The 17819-nt window shown below is 47.5% G+C and overlaps 1 protein-coding gene and 1 long non-coding RNA gene across 3 annotated transcripts in view; one reads left to right on the top strand and one right to left on the bottom strand.

The window, feature by feature from the left end:
• Nucleotides 1–376, bottom strand: part of LOC140126236 (uncharacterized) — a 60926-nt gene extending 60550 nt beyond the window's left edge. The window contains exon 1 of the long non-coding RNA XR_011854787.1: nucleotides 233–376. This is a non-coding gene — a long non-coding RNA (uncharacterized lncRNA). The remainder of the gene's footprint in view (nucleotides 1–232) is intronic.
• The window catches only part of RIC8B (RIC8 guanine nucleotide exchange factor B), a 28780-nt gene continuing 11311 nt past the window's right edge, over nucleotides 351–17819 (top strand). Inside the window, exons 1-4 of one of the 2 annotated variants that reach the window (XM_072145452.1) lie at nucleotides 351–624; nucleotides 7502–7549; nucleotides 9079–9687; nucleotides 11802–11896. In XM_072145452.1, coding sequence (XP_072001553.1) covers nucleotides 541–624; nucleotides 7502–7549; nucleotides 9079–9687; nucleotides 11802–11896 — 836 coding nt within the window. In that variant the 5' untranslated portion in view covers nucleotides 351–540. The remainder of the gene's footprint in view (nucleotides 625–7501; nucleotides 7550–9078; nucleotides 9688–11801; nucleotides 11897–17819) is intronic. The other variant, XM_072145451.1, reaches the window with a different exon arrangement.

Raw genomic sequence — 17819 nt, 5'->3', positions numbered from 1 at the left:
TAGAAATAAAGTCTAAAAAAAAAAAAGAGAAAAACAAGTACACCATCAGCTACGTCCCCGCCCACAGTGCACCCAGGAGTGTATTTGCTAATTTCTGTCACTTATCTTGCGGTAAATATGATAAACACATTTTTTATACTTCAAACTAGTAATGGTGGAAATAATACTCAGGGAATGATATAAATTGGACAACAAAAACTTGTCAACTCCGAAAACATGGCCGCATCCTTACCGCCGACAAAACAACCAAGCCAAAGAGCGCACGCGCGTTCACAAATGCGCAAGGATCCCGCGAGAGACTTTCGACCAAGCAAGGTAGGCTGAGCTCTGTATGAATGATCATCCTGCTCGCGCCTGCGCACATGCCCTCTTTTCAGCAACAGCCTAGGTAGAGCCGCGAGCAGCAGCAGCGTCCTGGCGATAGGGCTGGTCAGTGTGTTATGTGACGGCGCATGCGCAGACGGTGTGTCAGCGAGTATGTACAGAAAAGGGTTTTGCTTCTAGTTTATATTGAAGTTTCCTGCAGTTTCTTGCTCAGACATGGACCTGGACACTGTGCTGGGGAGAGTCAGGCCGGGGAGCCATGGGGAGACTGAATCAGCCCTGAAGGAATACAATGAGCAGGTAATACATCCCCCTGCATTGTATGCTGTGCTGTCATTATGTTGTATGCATTGTGCAGGGCTCCTGGGGGGTCCTGGCTGCATATTATTGCCCCTCTGATACCATATTTCTATAGCAATGACATATTCCTCTATGCTTTACCAGCAGCCGCCTGACATTCATCTCTATGCTTCCTGTTTACATGGCGCCGACATAGTCTGCAGCGCAGTATGCGACCTGAGGCTTATTATCTAATCTCCTATTAAGAATATTACATAGTAATTGAATGAACCCATCATGGATGTCGCCTCTGGTGGGATCCGAACCCAGGGCCCCCCTCTGGTTCTGACCAGGAAGCCAGCGATATTACGACCACCTGCTTCCAAAATGTTCATCTAGTGGCTTTTTTAATTTTTAATTTATTTTTTTTTTTACAATTTTGCATCACAATTACATTGACTTTGGTTGTAAAATCCACCCTGTACTTAAAGGGGGTCTCCCCAATATCACAACTTATCACCTTATGATAAGAGTCTGATCACGGAAATGGGGGGGGGGGTTGGGGGGACGGGACGGACCCCTGTTATTATGAGTCGGACACCCATAACCTATTCTTGTCTTCAGTATAATTGGGCACTAAAACCGGGTGACTATATTCAGCTGCCTCCCGTCACTGTAGCTGATATTCTTGAGAACGCACAGATGGGGCGAGATGAAGGCCTACGTGACCACCGGTTGTATCATTTTATTTGGGTGAAGTTTCTTCAGCACATGTCAAATACAGATTGGGTAATCATTAAAGGGGTTGTCCGGTCTCAATAAGTTGTCCCCTATCTACAGGTAGGTCCTAGTGGTGGGAAGTATCTAGCTGACGGCATTGAGGGGATACATTGTCAACTAGGTTTCTTAAAGGGGTAATAATGTTTTGGGGGTTGGCCATTAAGCTGTGAGTGGTGGGGGTCTGATCTGTAGTATGACGCTCCTGGACTCCTCTGAGGACCTCTGTACCTGGGCCACCATCAGGAGGTTTCCTATCGCTAGTATTTTGGGGTCTGATCTGTAGTATGACGCTCCTGGACTCCTCTGAGGACCTCTGTACCTGGGCCACCATCAGGAGGTTTACTATCGCTAGTATTTTGGGGTCTGATCTGTAGTATGTAGCTCCTGGACTCCTCTGAGGACTTGGGCCACCATCAGGAGGTTTCCTATCGCTAGTATTTTGGGGTCTGATCTGTAGTATGACGCTCCTGGACTCCTCTGAGGACCTCTGTACCTGGGCCACCAGCAGGAGGTTTACTATGGCTAGTATTTTGGGATCCCGGGGTCTGATATTGGGGTCCTGTGGTGATGGGATCTTCCTGTAGTGTATGTTGTCTTCTATGTCTCTAGGCCGATGCCAGAATCTGTTGTCCTCTCCGGTGAACTCTCACTTTACATTCATATATGTTTAATAAGGTGGAGGATCCCATATCTATGAGGAAACCTACCTACGGTATTGGTGTCCACTTATGTCACATGAAGAGCATTGCTGAAATTTGAAGCCCTGGATACCTCTAACTGGAAAATCTACTGGTACCTCGGGCGTTTATGTCTTATCTTGTGTATAGCACCTCTTAGAGCTCTGTAACATCTTTGTTTTATACATCAGAGCTGCACTCACTATTCTGCTGCTGATAGTACAGTCTCTGTGTACATACATGACATTATTTATCCTGTATTATACTCCAGAGCTGCACTCACTATTCTGCTGCTGGTGCAGTCACTGTGTACATACATGACATTACTTAACCTGTACTGATCCTGAGTTACATCCTGTATTATACCCCAGAGCTGCACTCACTATTCTGCTGCTGGTGCATTCACTGTGTACATACATGACATTACTTATCCTGTATTATACTCCAGAGCTGCACTCACTATTCTGCTGCTGGAGCAGTCACTGTGTACATACATGGCATTACTTATCCTGTACTGATCCTGAGTTACATCCTGTATTATACTCCAGAGCTGCACTCACTATTCTGCTGGTGCAGTCACTGTGTACATACATGACATTACTTATCCTGTACTGATCCTGAGTTACATCCTGTATTATACCCCAGACCTGCACTCACTATTCTGCTGCTGGTGCAGTCACTGTGTACATACATGACATTACTTATCCTGTACTGATCCTGAGTTACATCCTGTATTATACTCCAGAGCTGCACTCACTATTCTGCTGCTGGTGCAGTCACTGTGTACATACATGACATTACTTATCCTGTACTGATCCTGAGTTACATCCTGTATTATACCCCAGAGCTGCACTCACTATTCTGTTGGTGCAGTCACGGTGTACATACATGACATGTGTTTCATCCTATATGCAGACGTCAGAGCTGGAATTTCCCAGCATTCCTTGCTTGTTCTGCTTTCTATACGGGAGGAGTACCCTTTACCCTGGGCGATGGTGGTTTCCCTTCTGAGGGACCATTTCCTCCAGACCATAAGCGTTGTAGCTGTATTGACGTCAGGCTCTGTGGTTGTATACACGCAGCACATTCCAGGACGTACCTGCTCCACCACTTCTTATACATCAGCCTTTGTTAGAAAGTGTCCAGTAACTTTCCTTTTTGTGGTCAAATTCCCTCTGTAAAGATATTGTAAAAAGGGATGTAATTCATCACGACTCTATGGATTGGGTCATTACCTATTATTTATAACATAGACATGCACACTTGGTTGAGCCAAATATGCATGTGTGTGCTGGATAAGGTCGCTATGGACAGCCATGTAAGTCGGATGTTGTGTGTTATGGTGCAGAGCCAGAAAACCAGAGGTGACCTATTGACCCCTGTAGGAGTTAAAGGGATTGTTCATAAAATAAAAAGTTAGCATATACTCACCTATCGGGAGTCCCCTGATTTTAGCTCTCCTCCTTCAATGATATTCAAAAGCATGCAGACAAGGCTTGACTAAAACAACCCTTTAAATCGGCACTTACGTTTTGTGGAGGGTGTACATTTCCTACTGATCCCCTGCAGCTTCTGCTTCCTACTTCCTGTCCACGTCGCGATCCCCGATCCGGGAATGTCCGACGATCATGGATTGTGCCGCGATTCACTAAGATCGCGCACCGGATATCCTGCATGTGTCGCTTCCCCGCTCAGGTCCGCCGGAGTTCACCTTCTTCTTCCCGGTGCATGTCAGTGCATTGTCTTGCGACACAATTTAAATGTTAAATCCCGCGCTCAGTCCGAATCCGTCTGATCGTCCGACGGACCGCCCCCCCCCCCGACTTGTGTCGCATGAAAGACCGCGCCGATGCGGCTAAATGCGGTCACGTGTTAAATGTGGTGCAAAACCGAAATCGATAGAATATCAGACGATAGTGTGGTCCGCGGACCCTTAGTAAATAAGCCCCTATGGGGCCTAAAATAATAGTTATTGAAAGGTATAAATTAAAATGTTCCCAATTTCCTATGAAAATATGCAAATATTAATTTGCAGTAATTATTAATTGCCCTAATGCAAAAAAAAATCATCCTAATGCCCTTGTAAAAACAAAACTCACTAGAAAACGGCGCAATTATTTCTAAATTTCACCACATTTGGAATTTTTTTACCCACTTCTCGGTACATTGAAGTCTATGTAATACATATACATAGAATATTACTTGGTGTCACTAGGAAGTGAAACGTATCCTGCAAAATACAAGCCCTCATAGAGCGCTGTAAACTGAGAAATAAAAAGATCTGGCTTGTGGAAGGCACAAAGCATAAAACGGTCATATAATATGATAATACACCAAGTCCTATAGTTACGGTAATAGTATACCTCGCTCATACGGGTCGGGTACCATATGTCGGGCCGCGTGGCGTCTGAACTCCTGATACCTTTCCAGGTCTGGATTTGCTCATTCATCTTCCCTCCTGTTCACACACGTCATCGCCGCTTTGCATATAGGAAGCGTTTGATCTGTGCCAAGTGACGTACTTTGTGATCTTTGCGAGCCCGGTGTGTACTGTGAGAAGCTGCGTGAGGCCCAACGCTCGCTGCCACCACATAGACTTATTAATTCATGACTTTTTACTGTACATTTAGCCACATTTACCCTACGAGAAGGGAGAAAAGAGAAGATTCTGTGTGAAATCTAAATTTAAAAAGTGATGAATATTTTAGGAGGGAGCGAAACGCGTTGCTGGGATATACAATGTGCTCGGTGGGGGGGGGGGGTTATGTATAAATTAATAAACAGGACGCAGAGTCAACTTTCACACGTAACGAGAAAGACGTGTGCACGCACATGTACTGTGGTCTCGTATTTAACTCCTCCCTCTCAACTTTTTGGAAAACCAAGATGGTGTTCACAAGTCCCGCCCTTGTCACCACCCATTAGTGTTCCCTCAGTTATAATATTCGCCCTCCTGCCTGTCCTTCATGTATTGTATAATGCTCCCTTTTCTGTAGCCCCTCCTTATAACGCCCATTTTTTGTTACCGCCCAATCAAATGGTCTCCTGTTGGACACCCTCTTTCCCCTTCTTTTATTTTTGCTGTGAAAAAAAACCCTTTTCTCATTCCCCTGCAGCTATTCTCCCCTCCCTTTTCTGTGTGATGTCATCAAATTGCGCCTGCCAACCGCTGTCACACATAGCATCGGCAGGGCCACAACGGTCAAGTTAAGAGCCGACGGATATAGAGTTGAACCCCATGACCTACTTCCTGCTATAATAGGAGAGAGGGACAGGCCGCGAAATTCAGGACTTACCCTCTCGATCAGAAACGGGAGATATGTTCAACCTGTTTTCTGGGGGGTTTTTTTTGTAAATTTTTTTTTTTTGTCTGCTTGAGTTTAACAAGTTTTGGGGGTTGTCTAGGATTATTTTTTTTGGCACATTGCCTCAAGAACTAGGCCAGAAATGTAATTTAATTCTCCCGTTCAGAGGAGCCCGATATTGATTTAAAAAAAAATAAATAAAAAATTGTATTGCTAAATCGGTGTTGGCCTCTCCCACTGGGGGGTGGAGCTTTGTCGGAGCTTTGGAGGGCAACCCGCCAGTTCCTGGAACGCTGTCAGTTTTTGAAATATTGGGCACTCTAAAAAGATTGTGGGCATAGAGAAATAAGTAGGGGGCAGCAAAGTCAGATGGGCGCATAGAGAACAATGGGAGGCGGCAACAAAGAGAACAATGGGGGGGTGTAGAGAAAAGTGGGGGGCAACAAATCTAGATGGAAGAGGTATTAAGGGCACGTGATAAGAGTCCTGGGCCATAGAGTAGTTGGGTGCATAGATATAAGAGGGGAGTAAATCTAGAGAGATGGGGGCATACATAGGAAAGTCGTGTATAAAATCGAGAATTGATTTTTTGTATCAAGATTTAGAGTTTAGTAAAAATTGCCATATTGACCTTTCCTGGCCCCCTACACTGTATACTATTGGACCTTACCTTTGACCTGAACCAATGATCAGTGGGGGGTGGGCATGGGGTCCCGGGCAATCTAATATGGATGGCCTTACCTGAGAATAGCCCATCAAAAAAAAAAATCTTGTATGGTTTATCCACATGGGACACCTGGGGGGCTACCAGGTGACATTCGGTCGTGAGGGAGATGAGGTATAGGTTTTTGGATACCTTACGGGAAAGATGAGCGATCATTGGACAAAACCTTACCCATTAATAATACCGCTACATAATGAGGTGGGTGGTGTCTGTCTTATAGCTACAATCTTGCGTCGTCCAATCAGGGCTGCTCGTGTCAGACCCTAGAGACACGCCCACTTTGCAGAGTTCCACCCACTTGTCAGTTTGCAGGTAGAATAACAATGTAGTAATTCATAAGCCATCTATTAAAATGGAGAGAGAAGTTCTTGAGAGGTAAACACATTCAGTGCAGTTATTTCCACATCGTATCCCGGAGGCGAATATGTGCTGACGTCACTGAGCCGTAGCCATGTGTTGTGCTCCTTGGCGCTCCCCTCAGGGCTTGTCCCGTGATGCTATAATGATGTTTTTGCTAGAAAGCAAATAGACCGGGAGAGCTGAAAGCTTAATTGCAAATAGCAGTCCAGGTTTGACTCAACTTCCAGCGCATAGTATGACGTGTTAAAGGAATTTAAACTAAGGGTTGTTATTTGATGGGGCCCTCACAAAAGGACGCTCAATTTTTTTTACCATACTTGTCCTATCCATTAAATTCTCTAAAACTCTCCTCGTGCTGTGCCAGTTCTCTGGAATGCGCTACCCAGGCAGTCAGGTTAATTCCCCACATTCACATGAACCCTCCACCCCCTAAGAAAAAAAAAAAACGTACTTTCTTTTTGGACTATTAAATTCCCTACTCTATCTCTTGTGTCACCACTATCCCCTAATAGATTGTAAGCTCTTGTGAGCAGGCCCCTCATACCTAAGGATCACAGTTACGAAGCTGCTGGATTCTGGTGGCCGCTTGCCCCCCCTCTTTGACCGGTGATTGGAAATCTCTGGCATGACGATTGCTCTGCTGCATAACCATACGGCTGTGCTCAGACATCTCGGCTCCAGCTGTGCCCATAACTCATAAATCTGTGTATGCGGAGATGCTCGATAATGGAAACGTTTCTCAGCACCAGCAAGATGTCCGCCTCGCTAATTATTATCCATTAATTTTCCAATTTCCTAATATTATCTATTCTTGTTGATATTATGCTGCTAAATCATATCCTTCTGAAGTGATTATTGCCAGATCACAGTAAAGTGCCGTGGTTTTGCAGCAATTTTGCAGCATTACTTCACTATGTTCTGCCATTCATTCGGATCCAATGCCAGATCATTGTTTGGATTTTTTTTTTTTTCTTGTTGCACTATTTGTTATAATAGTTTATATCTTTGCTTCTTGTATTTTTGCTTATTTTGTTTATCTTCTCTCCGCACAGAATCGCAGCATATTTCAGTTTGATCCCGCCGATGAAGAAAAGAGGAAGGCAAGTATCCATTGCTTAAAGGGCATTCCCACTTTTAGCTGCATATGGTCATGTTTTGCAGCTATGAGCACTCCTCTGTTATCCAGTTCCTCTGTTATTCCTCCTGGAAATGTATACATTCATGCGTAATTCTAGAATTTCCAGAATTATGGAATTTGCACAGTCTGGTAATGTGAGCAATGATTGGACATTGTGTAGAAATACCGCCCATTGACAAGAGGTATGTTGATACGTTATTCAGGAGGAACAACAGAGGAATAGCAAATCATAGAAGGTTTAAAGGCTCGCCTTTTCCAATTTTTGTGGTTTCTAAAGGGACTCAAATTTTTTAACCAATAGTTGTGCATTAAGCATATTCTACTCTGTGTCAGGTAGTTTTTATTCATGGCTATATACAGCAGAGCTCTCTCAGACAAATTCTGTCTGAGTAAGATTTAGATGGTTAACACCCTCTCTTCCCTCATGCAAGAGCCTCTGTTACAAGCTCCAGCAGCAAGGTAGCTCACCCTTCCCAATTCACAACAAACACCTCGGTGTGAGACAGCTCACCACTACTATATCCCTTCCTCAGCCACGTCTACTTTCATCTCTCAGCGGACGGCTCAGTGTAATACACCTCACAACTGCTGTATCCTCTCCCTCAGCCATGTCCTCTTCTATCTCACAGCAGACAGCTCAGTATAATACAACTCTCTACTTCTGTATCCCTCCCACAGCCACGTCCTCTTCTATCTCACAGCAGACAGCTCAGTCTCACACAGCTCACTACTTCTGTGAGATAGAAGAGGATACGCCTGAGGGAGGGATACAGAAGACAGCTCAGTCTAATACAACTCGCTACTGCTGTATCCCTCCTTCAGCCACATCCCCTTCGATCACACAGCAGACAGCTCAATATAATACAACTCACTACTTCTCTATCCCCCCTCAGCTACATCCTCTTCTATCTCACAGCAGACAGCTCAGTCTAATACAACTCACTACTGCTGTATCCCTCCCTCAGCCACATCCCCTTCTATCTCACAGAAGACAGCCCAGTATAATACAAATTGCTACTTCTGTATCCCCCCTCGGCCACATCCCCTTCTATCTCACAGCAGGTGGCTCAGTCTAATACAACTTACTACTACTCCATTCCTCCTTTAGCTATGCCCTCTTCATGTGTGACACTCACTGCTCAGTCTCTCCTCTCCTGCTTCCTCGAGTGTCAGTGGATAAACACACAATTTGTTCTGTCTCTCATAAATAAGCCACCGAGAATCCAGTTTTTAAGTCACAGACACACCCACTTTAAATGTTCGGGATTAGGGCAGTATTAGGGGGCGTGTCTATGACCACTTCCCTGCAGAAGGCAGCGGCCGTTTTAGGACAGACGCAATGGGAGAGCTGGATGGATCAAAGTGGGCTCCAGATTCGAAATTCTTAAACATACTTAATGTACAGTCAGCATTTTTCTTCTGGGTAGAAGAAATTGAGATTTTGTAAATTTAATTAACTGTTTATGCTCCTTTTAATTTCTCTCTTCGCAGAAACTATGTGAAGCCCTTTTTGAAGTCCTGGATAAAGGAGCGGTCACGTCCTGTCAGATTATCTGCTTGGAGGCTCTCCGCATCCTCTCCAGGGATAAGAAGGTCTTAGCTCCGGTCACCACAAAGGAAAATATGGAAATCCTGATGAAAATGGCAAAGCTGGACCTCGACGTGAAGACACTGGGGGACGTCGCTGACTTCCCCGTCATCGTGGAGGCGTTAAAGTGTCTGTGCAACATCGTCTTTAATAGTCCGGCCGCACAGAAGCTGAGTCTGGACCTGAACTTTGCTGCCGGGCTTTGCGGCCTGTTGGAAAAATGCATGGACGGACGCTCGGTCAATGACATCCGCTGCTTCGACCTGCGATTGCTCTTTCTGCTGACTCTTTTGCATACAGACATTAGGGCTCAGTTAAAACAAGAGCTCCAAGGACTGCCCCTACTCACCAAGACCTTGGAAAGTATCCTGAATGTCCAATGGGCCGGGAAGTACCAGGCCGCTACTGACGTAAACGCCCCCGCGCTGTCCGGGCAAGAGACGGATTGCACCATAGAGGCGCTTAAAGCGCTCTTCAACGTGACGCTGGACAGCTGGAACGTCCACAGTGAGGTGGGTTGTTTTTTTTTTTCCTTATTCTGGTTTTGGATGGTCTTAAAGGGAGTTAACCACTTGCCTCTCTCATGCTGATCTCTTGATTACTACTTCACCCCTCTTCGGTGACATCTACATCTAGTTGTCCTAGGTGTATAAGTACAGATCCTCAACAATCAGATTGTAGGACTTCTAGGACTCCCACTGATAACGAGAGCAGTACACCCCCCAAACCCCAGCAATTTTCGGCATTCCCGTACTACTGAATGGAGCGCGAAGGCAGGTGCTTGTCCTGCAAATTCACCCATTGGCGAGAACAAGATCCATGTTCTCGCTAATGGGTGGATTTGCAGGACAAGCGTGCGCCTTCCCGCTCCATTTAGCAGGACATGCTTGTCCAACCGCTCCACTCATTAGGGAGAACGGTTGGGTGTCCCGTTTTCGAAATCGGTAGAGGTTCCAGTAAGTTGGACTGTTACTGATCAGCCAGTTATCATTAATACTTGGGACAGCCCCTTTAAATCCTGTGCACGCTGGACTCCGCACACTTCATTCGCATGTGTTACCTCCTGGTCATCGCGCATGCACAAGATATGAGAAAGAAGGAGAAAGCCTGTCCTCGTTGAAGGGGTTGGGGTGCTTGTATTTGGAAAGTCTGGGGCAGTGCAGACAAAAAAGGAGGGAGTGGGACATCGCAGGTAAGGAGGATTGGCGCGGCTCAAAACACTGTCCCTGTAGCCAAAGCTATGTGCCAGGGAGGAGCTGCACCAGCACTACCACAAAGAGGGCTGCAGTCTTCGTTACTCAGCAAGTACAGAGAAAGTCTATGCGTTTTTAGACGCATGAGGCTTTTTTTTTTTTTTTTTAGGAGTAAGACTTCCTGTATAGGCATCTATGACGCTTGTACAAGCGTTAATGCGCCCATTGTATCTGGCTTCATATGTAGCGCAGAGAAGGTGCTGTAAGTGCTGTCCCATATACATGAATGCGATTGAGCTTGCAGTACCTTTCTCTGCCACTACTCGTCGTGTGGAGCAGCTTCTGGTGTTGGGGGTCAGACCATCGGATATTGCACAGACTCCTGGATTTGGCCTTTAATTGTGTGAGGGCCCAGAGTTAAAGGGTAGGTACATAAGATCTCAACGAAAATTCCTGGACCACCCTTTAGTCCACAGAGTGTCTCAAGTAAAGTAATGTGTGTATGGCATGCAAGTACCTGCCGTGCCCCTTGCCACCCTTCCTCTCCCCGTCATATCTGAGGACGTGCACAAAGGATCCGGTTTTCTAAATTACCATAACATGACAATACACAATGGGCATGAAAGGAACACGCCATTTCCTCTTGATGGGAATACATAATTAATGGTTTTCCCTGTGGACTTTGCGCTTATACAACTGTGATAACATCATTGTATATCTTCTCTGTGATGAGCGCACAAAAGAGATCAGAGACGTGACATCATGTATGTACATCAACCCAAAAAAAGTGTCGGCCAAAGTTATTGTGTTAACTTTCTGGTCCTTTGTTATATCAGTTGTGTTATTTTACTAATTTTAGTGCTTAGAAATAATCTGTGGTTTATGGTTAGACAAGATCTGGAGCAGGACCCTTAGGTGAGACTGTCCTGATTACTCCACCCACACACAGTGATTGACAGGGAGAGTCCTGATTACTCCACCCACACACTGTGATTGACAGGGAGAGTCCTGATTACTCCGCCCACACACTGTGATTGACAGGGAGAGTCCTGATTACTCCGCCCACACACTGTGATTGACAGGGAGAGTCCTGATTACTCCGCCCACACACTGTGATTGACAGGGAGAGTCCTGATTACTCCGCCCACACACTGTGATTGACAGGGAGAGTCCTGATTACCCCGCCCACACACTGTGATTGACAGGGAGAGTCCTGATTACCCCGCCCACACACAGTGATTGACAGGGAGAGTCCTGATTACCCCGCCCACACACAGTGATTGACAGGGAGAGTCCTGATTACCCCGCCCACACACAGTGATTGACAGGGAGAGTCCTGATTACCCCGCCCACATACAATTTTTACCTTTTTTAAAAAAAAAAAATTTTGCTATTTGATGGTCTTGACTTGTTCCCCTCTTTATTCTGCACAGAGTGATGCTCATCAGTTCCGCCATCTCACTGCCATTTTACGCCATATTTTACTTTCCCGGGGACCGACTGAAGACAAAACAGAGGAGCTGCACAGGTTGGTGTGAACTACATATCTGGGACTTGTGTGGGGTGGAAATTAGGAAGCTTGAGCACCAGGATTTATTTTATTCTACCCCTAGAACAATGTATCCTTCTTTTTTGATCATATAAGATGGCTGGGGCCATGAGAAGATCCTGTAGGTGTGAAGGAGTAAAATACAAATCCCTCACACTGCTGTGCTCTTTGCCCTCTGTGCTGAATTGCGTCACAGGCGGTCGCTTCTCCTCTTAGTAAGTTCTGATGGAATACGGCAGAATTCACACAGAGCATTCACAGCACTGTAAAGCATTTCAGTGCAAAGAGCTAAGAGCACAGCAGTGTGAGGACACACCCCTAGTGCACAATCCTGGAATATAAATCTGTTTTATTTTCCAGTCCTGATACTTTTGCCTACCAGGAAGTAAGGGCATAAAAAAATCATTATATTATGAGATAACGATGGGGCATGGCGGTAGAGTAATCAGAACTTATGCCCTGTACTCCCTGAGAGGTAAGTGCACATCCGTTCTGACCTCTGCCCGAGCATTTATCCCAGGTCCAGTCTGAAATCTCACATTTCTCTTCCTGTTGTTATCATCCATTGTGACGTCTTTTATTGTCTTTGTCGTCACCCCCAAGGCCACCGAAATGCGTCAGCAGATCCTTCACCCTGCGCCCGGTCACTTCTCCACTGTCCTCATTCCTCTGCGTAGACACCTACAGAGATAATAAAAGTTTTGTAATTGTGGGAGGAGTTAAACTTTTAGTCGTCTTAAAGGGAACCTGGCACCAGCTTTTACACTGCTAAACAACCAGCCCCCTCAGGAAATGTCCTTTCTAAAATTCCCTCTTTTTTTTTGTGTGAAATCTGAGCCATTTACCTATAATAAATATCCTCGAAAGTCCTATGCAAATGAGCTGAGAAGAGTCACTTTTTGCCCGAGATGCTGCAGAGTGAGCGTCCTTTCGGACACTCTCATTTTGGGTTCTGTAGCACCTAGAAACATAATTCTGGTGTCATATTAAAGATGAGAATCTCCCCTTACAAATCCCATCAACCGGATGGGTTCTTTAACTGCATGTATCTCTGATTCTGCAGCTCAGAAGTGTCTGAGAGAGAAACTTTTCTAGTTGCACATCAGAGGCCAGCTTTCATTTTATAAACTGCTGTGGAAAAATTAAAGCTGAGCTTGGTTGCCCTGAGCAACTAGAACAGTCTTGCTCTTCGACAGTTCTGATAAATCTCCCCTATAGTTGGGAATATGAACTTCAGATATAGATCCAGTTTCCACCTTTTTCTGTAACTCCCTGTATCTTTAGTTCTGTAGGCCACAGAACTTCAGGCCCGATGCGATCCAAAAGGTGAGATTTTTTTTATCTTAAATATGACACCAGCAGCATGTTTCTAGGTCCTATAGAACTGTAGATGGGGGAGTCTGAAGTGACTCTATTACTCGAGCATCTTTGAAGTGACTCCTCTCCGTCAAAAAGTGACTCTCAACAGCTCATTTGCATACAACTTTGGTGGTGATTTTTACCCAATTAAGCGTTCATTTTTTTTTTTTTTTTTGGGGGGGGGGGGGGGTTTTGAGGCTATTCACGAGGGTATTATGTGAGTCCCCCTGTTGATTTTTGCCCTTTGACCTGCCTTATGGGGAAATGCGGGTCAGACAGACCGAGGTCAGGGCAGGGAGAGATTGGGCACAAGCCATAGATTGGGACAGGCATTTTCGGATCAATGTTAGAGCGAGACCGAGCCACCTCTCACAGATTCATTACTAGGTCAGGAACCTAGAACACTCAGGTTTGACACCACTGTCAGAACTGACTTTGATTGGCCCGGGAACACAATGGGTACACTGCCCCTTTAATTTGTCAAGGACCTGTAGGAGAAGATGGGCAGCCGCAAGAAGATGGTCGGGTCCAGAATAAAAAACACCCATTTCACATATTGGATCCATTTTACTCTCCGCTCTAGAAACCGGTTCCCCCAGTCATGACGAAGATGGTTTGCGTTGTGTGTGGTTTGTTGGTTTTATATTCCTGCGGGTCATGTGAGGCAGATCTGTACACAGCAATACCGGGGAACTACAGGGAAACTACCTCTTGGATATAAGCATAGTTACACCTAAATACACTTATGGGTCGGCGGTTTCATATTGATCCAGGATTTTTATTAGACTTGAAGCGCTGCTATTACAGTAAAAATTGACTTTTAAAAAATGTGCTGATTAGCAACTGGGTGGTAGCCATTGCACGCAGGATCACCGGACTCTGGGGCAGGGGAATGGGAGGGAGGGAGGGAGTGGGTGGTATCTATTGCACGCAGGATCACTGGACTCTAGGGCCGGGGAATGGGAGGGAGTGGGTGGTAACCATTGCACGCAGGATCACCGGACTCTGGGGCAGGGGAATGGGAGGGAGTGGGTGGTAACCATTGCATGCGTGATCACCGGACTCTGGGGCAGGGAAATGGGAGGGAGTAGTCACCATTGCATGCAGGATCACCGGACTCTGGGGCAGGGGAATGGGAGGTAGTGGGTGGTAAGCATTGCACGCAGGATCACCGGACTCTAGGGCAGGGGAATGGGAGGGAGGGAGTGGGTGGTATCCATTGCACGCAGGATCATCGGACTCAGGGGCAGGGGAATGGGAGGGAGTGGGTGGTATCCATTGCACGCAGGATCACCGGACTCTGGGGCAGGGAATGGGAGGGAGTGGGGAGTAACCACCGCACATAGGATCACTGGATTTTGGGTTTGGGAATGGGAGGGAGTGTTGGGTAACCATTGCACGCAGGATCACCGGACTCTGGGACAGGGGAGTGGGTGGTAATCATTGCACGCAGGATCACTGGCCTCTGGGCAGGGAATGGAAGGGAGTGGGTGGTAACCATTGGACGCAGGATTACCGGACTCTCGGGCAGGGGAATGGGAGGGAGTGGGTGGTAACCATAGCACGCAGGATCAACGGACTCTGGGACAGGGGAATGGGAGGGAGTGGGTGGTATCCATTGCACACAAGATCACCGGACTCTCGGGAATGGGAGGGAGTGGGTGGTAACCATTGTACACAGGATCACTGGACTCTGGGGCAGGGGAATGGGAGGGAGTGGGTGGTATCCATTGCACACAAGATCACCGGACTCTCGGGAATGGGAGGGAGTGGGTGGTAACCATTGCACGCAGGATCACCGGACTCTCGGGAATGGGATGGAGTGGGTGGTAACCATTGCACACAGGATCACCGGACTCTGGGGCAGGGGAATGGGAGGGAGTGGGTGGTCACCATTGCACACAGGATCACCGGACTCTGGGGCCGGGGAATGGGAGGGAGTGGGTGGTATCCATTGCACGCAGGATCACCGGACTCTAGGGACGGGGAATGTGAGGGAGTGGGTGGTAACCATTGCACACAGGATCACTGGACTCTCGGGAATGGGAGGGAGTGGGTGGTAACCATTGCACGCAGGATCACCGGACTCTCGGGAATGGGATGGAGTGGGTGGTAACCATTGCACACAGGATCACCGGACTCTGGGGCAGGGGAATGGGAGGGAGTGGGTGGTAACCATTGCACGCAGGATCACCGGACTCTAGGGACGGGGAATGGGAGGGAGTGGGTGGTATCCGTTGCACACAAGATCACCAGATTCTCGGGAATGGGAGGGAGTGGGTGGTAACCATTGCACGCAGGATCACCGGACTCTCGGGAATGGGAGGGAGTGGGTGGTAACCATTGCACGCAGGATCACCGGACTCTGGGGCAGGGTAATGGGAGGCAGTGGGTGGTAACCATTGCACGCAGGATCACCGGACTCTGGGGCAGGGGGAATGGGAGGGAGTGGGTGGTATCCATTGCACACAAGATCACCGGACTCTCGGGAATGGGATGGAGTGGGTGGTAACCATTGCACACAGGATCACCGGACTCTGGGGCAGGGGAATGGGAGGGAGTGGGTGGTAACCATTGCACGCAGGATCACCGGACTCTGGGGCAGGGGAATGGGAGGGAGTGGGTGGTAACCATTGCACGCAGGATCACCGGACTCTGGGGCAGGGGAATGGGAGGGAGTGGGTGGTAACCATTGCACGCAGGATCACCGGACTCTGGGGCAGGGGAATGGGAGGGAGTGGGTGGTAACCATTGCACGCAGGATCACCGGGCTCTGGGGCAGGGGAATGGGATGGAGTGGGTGGTAACCATTGCACACAGGATCACCGGACTCTGGGGCAGGGGAATGGGAGGGAGTGGGTGGTAACCATTGCACGCAAGATCACCGGACTCTGGGGCAGGGGAATGGGAGGGAGTGGGTGGTAACCATTGCACGCAGGATCACCGGGCGCTGGGGCAGGGGAATGGGAGGGAGTGGGTGGTAACAATTGCACACAGGATCACCGGACTCTGGGGCAGGGGAATGGGAGGGAGTGGGTGGTATCCATTGCACACAAGATCACCGGACTCTCGGGAATGGGATGGAGTGGGTGGTAACCATTGCACACAGGATCACCGGACTCTGGGGCAGGGGAATGGGAGGGAGTGGGTGGTAACCATTGCACGCAGGATCACCGGACTCTGGGGCAGGGGAATGGGAGGGAGTGGGTGGTAACCATTGCACGCAGGATCACCGGACTCTGGGGCAGGGGAATGGGAGGGAGTGGGTGGTAACCATTGCACGCAGGATCACCGGACTCTGGGGCAGGGGAATGGGAGGGAGTGGGTGGTAACCATTGCACGCAGGATCACCGGACTCTGGGGCAGGGGAATGGGAGGGAGTGGGTGGTAACCATTGCACGCAGGATCACCGGACTCTGGGGCAGGGGAATGGGAGGGAGTGGGTGGTAACCATTGCACGCAGGATCACCGGACTCTGGGGCAGGGGAATGGGAGGGAGTGGGTGGTAACCATTGCACGCAGGATCACCGGACTCTGGGGAAGGGGAAGGGGAATGGGAGGGAGTGGGTGGTAACCATTGCACGCAGGGTCACCGGACTCTAGGGCAGGGGAATGGGAGGGAGGGAGTGGGTGGTCACCATTGCATGCGTGATCACCGGACTCTGGGGCAGGGGAATGGGAGGGAGTAGTCACCATTGCATGCAGGATCACCGGACTCTGTGTATGTGTATTTATGTTTTTAAAGTAGATTCCAGTGTGCTCCTTATATGTATATAGCAGAGCTGTGTGTGTGTTTGTGTATAGCAGTGCCCGGTCAGTGTGTGTGTGTATTTGTACATGTAGCAGTGCCCACTGTGTATGGAAGTGCACAGTGTATGTAGTAGTGATGTGTGTGTTCCTATTTCTGTTTGTGTGTGTGTATAGCTGAGCTGTGTGTGTGAATGTGTGGATGTAGCAGATCTGTGTGTGCTGTTTTAATTAGTGTGATATATTTTCTTTTTTGGAAGACTAAATCTGCGCTGCGTCTTGTAGTAAAGGAGCGTTTTATAATCCGAAAAAATACAGTGAATGTATTCTATGGTTGAGCCATGGGGACACCAGGTGTTGTATTCCCGCCATACTAATTTTGATGACCTCTGCTAACGACAGTTGATCAAATAATTTCTGGAGTACCCCTTTAAGTGTTTAATTATAAGGGCGATCCTGAAAGCCCCAGAGCACAGTTGTGTAAAAATTTACCATTCCCTGTCGCCACAGCACCATGAATATGAATACAGGCGGTGCCCTACTTAAGGACACCTGACTTACATACGACCCCTAGTTACAAACGGACCTCTGGATGTTGGTAATTTACTGTACTTTAGTCCTAGGCTACAATAAACAGCTATAACAGTTACCAATGGTGTCTGTAATTAAGATTTCTTGTTTGTCCTGGTTCTTATGGCAATCCAACTTTTTTAAAATCCAATTGTCACAGAGACCAAAAAAATTTTGACTGGGGTTACAATAATAAAGTATACGGTTCCGACTTACATACAAACTC

The sequence above is a fragment of the Engystomops pustulosus genome, chromosome 4, assembly GCF_040894005.1.
Source record: "Engystomops pustulosus chromosome 4, aEngPut4.maternal, whole genome shotgun sequence".
Classification (NCBI taxonomy): domain Eukaryota; kingdom Metazoa; phylum Chordata; class Amphibia; order Anura; family Leptodactylidae; genus Engystomops; species Engystomops pustulosus.
The sequence above is the reverse complement of the archived record's forward strand: the minus strand, read 5'-3'. Positions and strand labels throughout refer to the sequence as shown.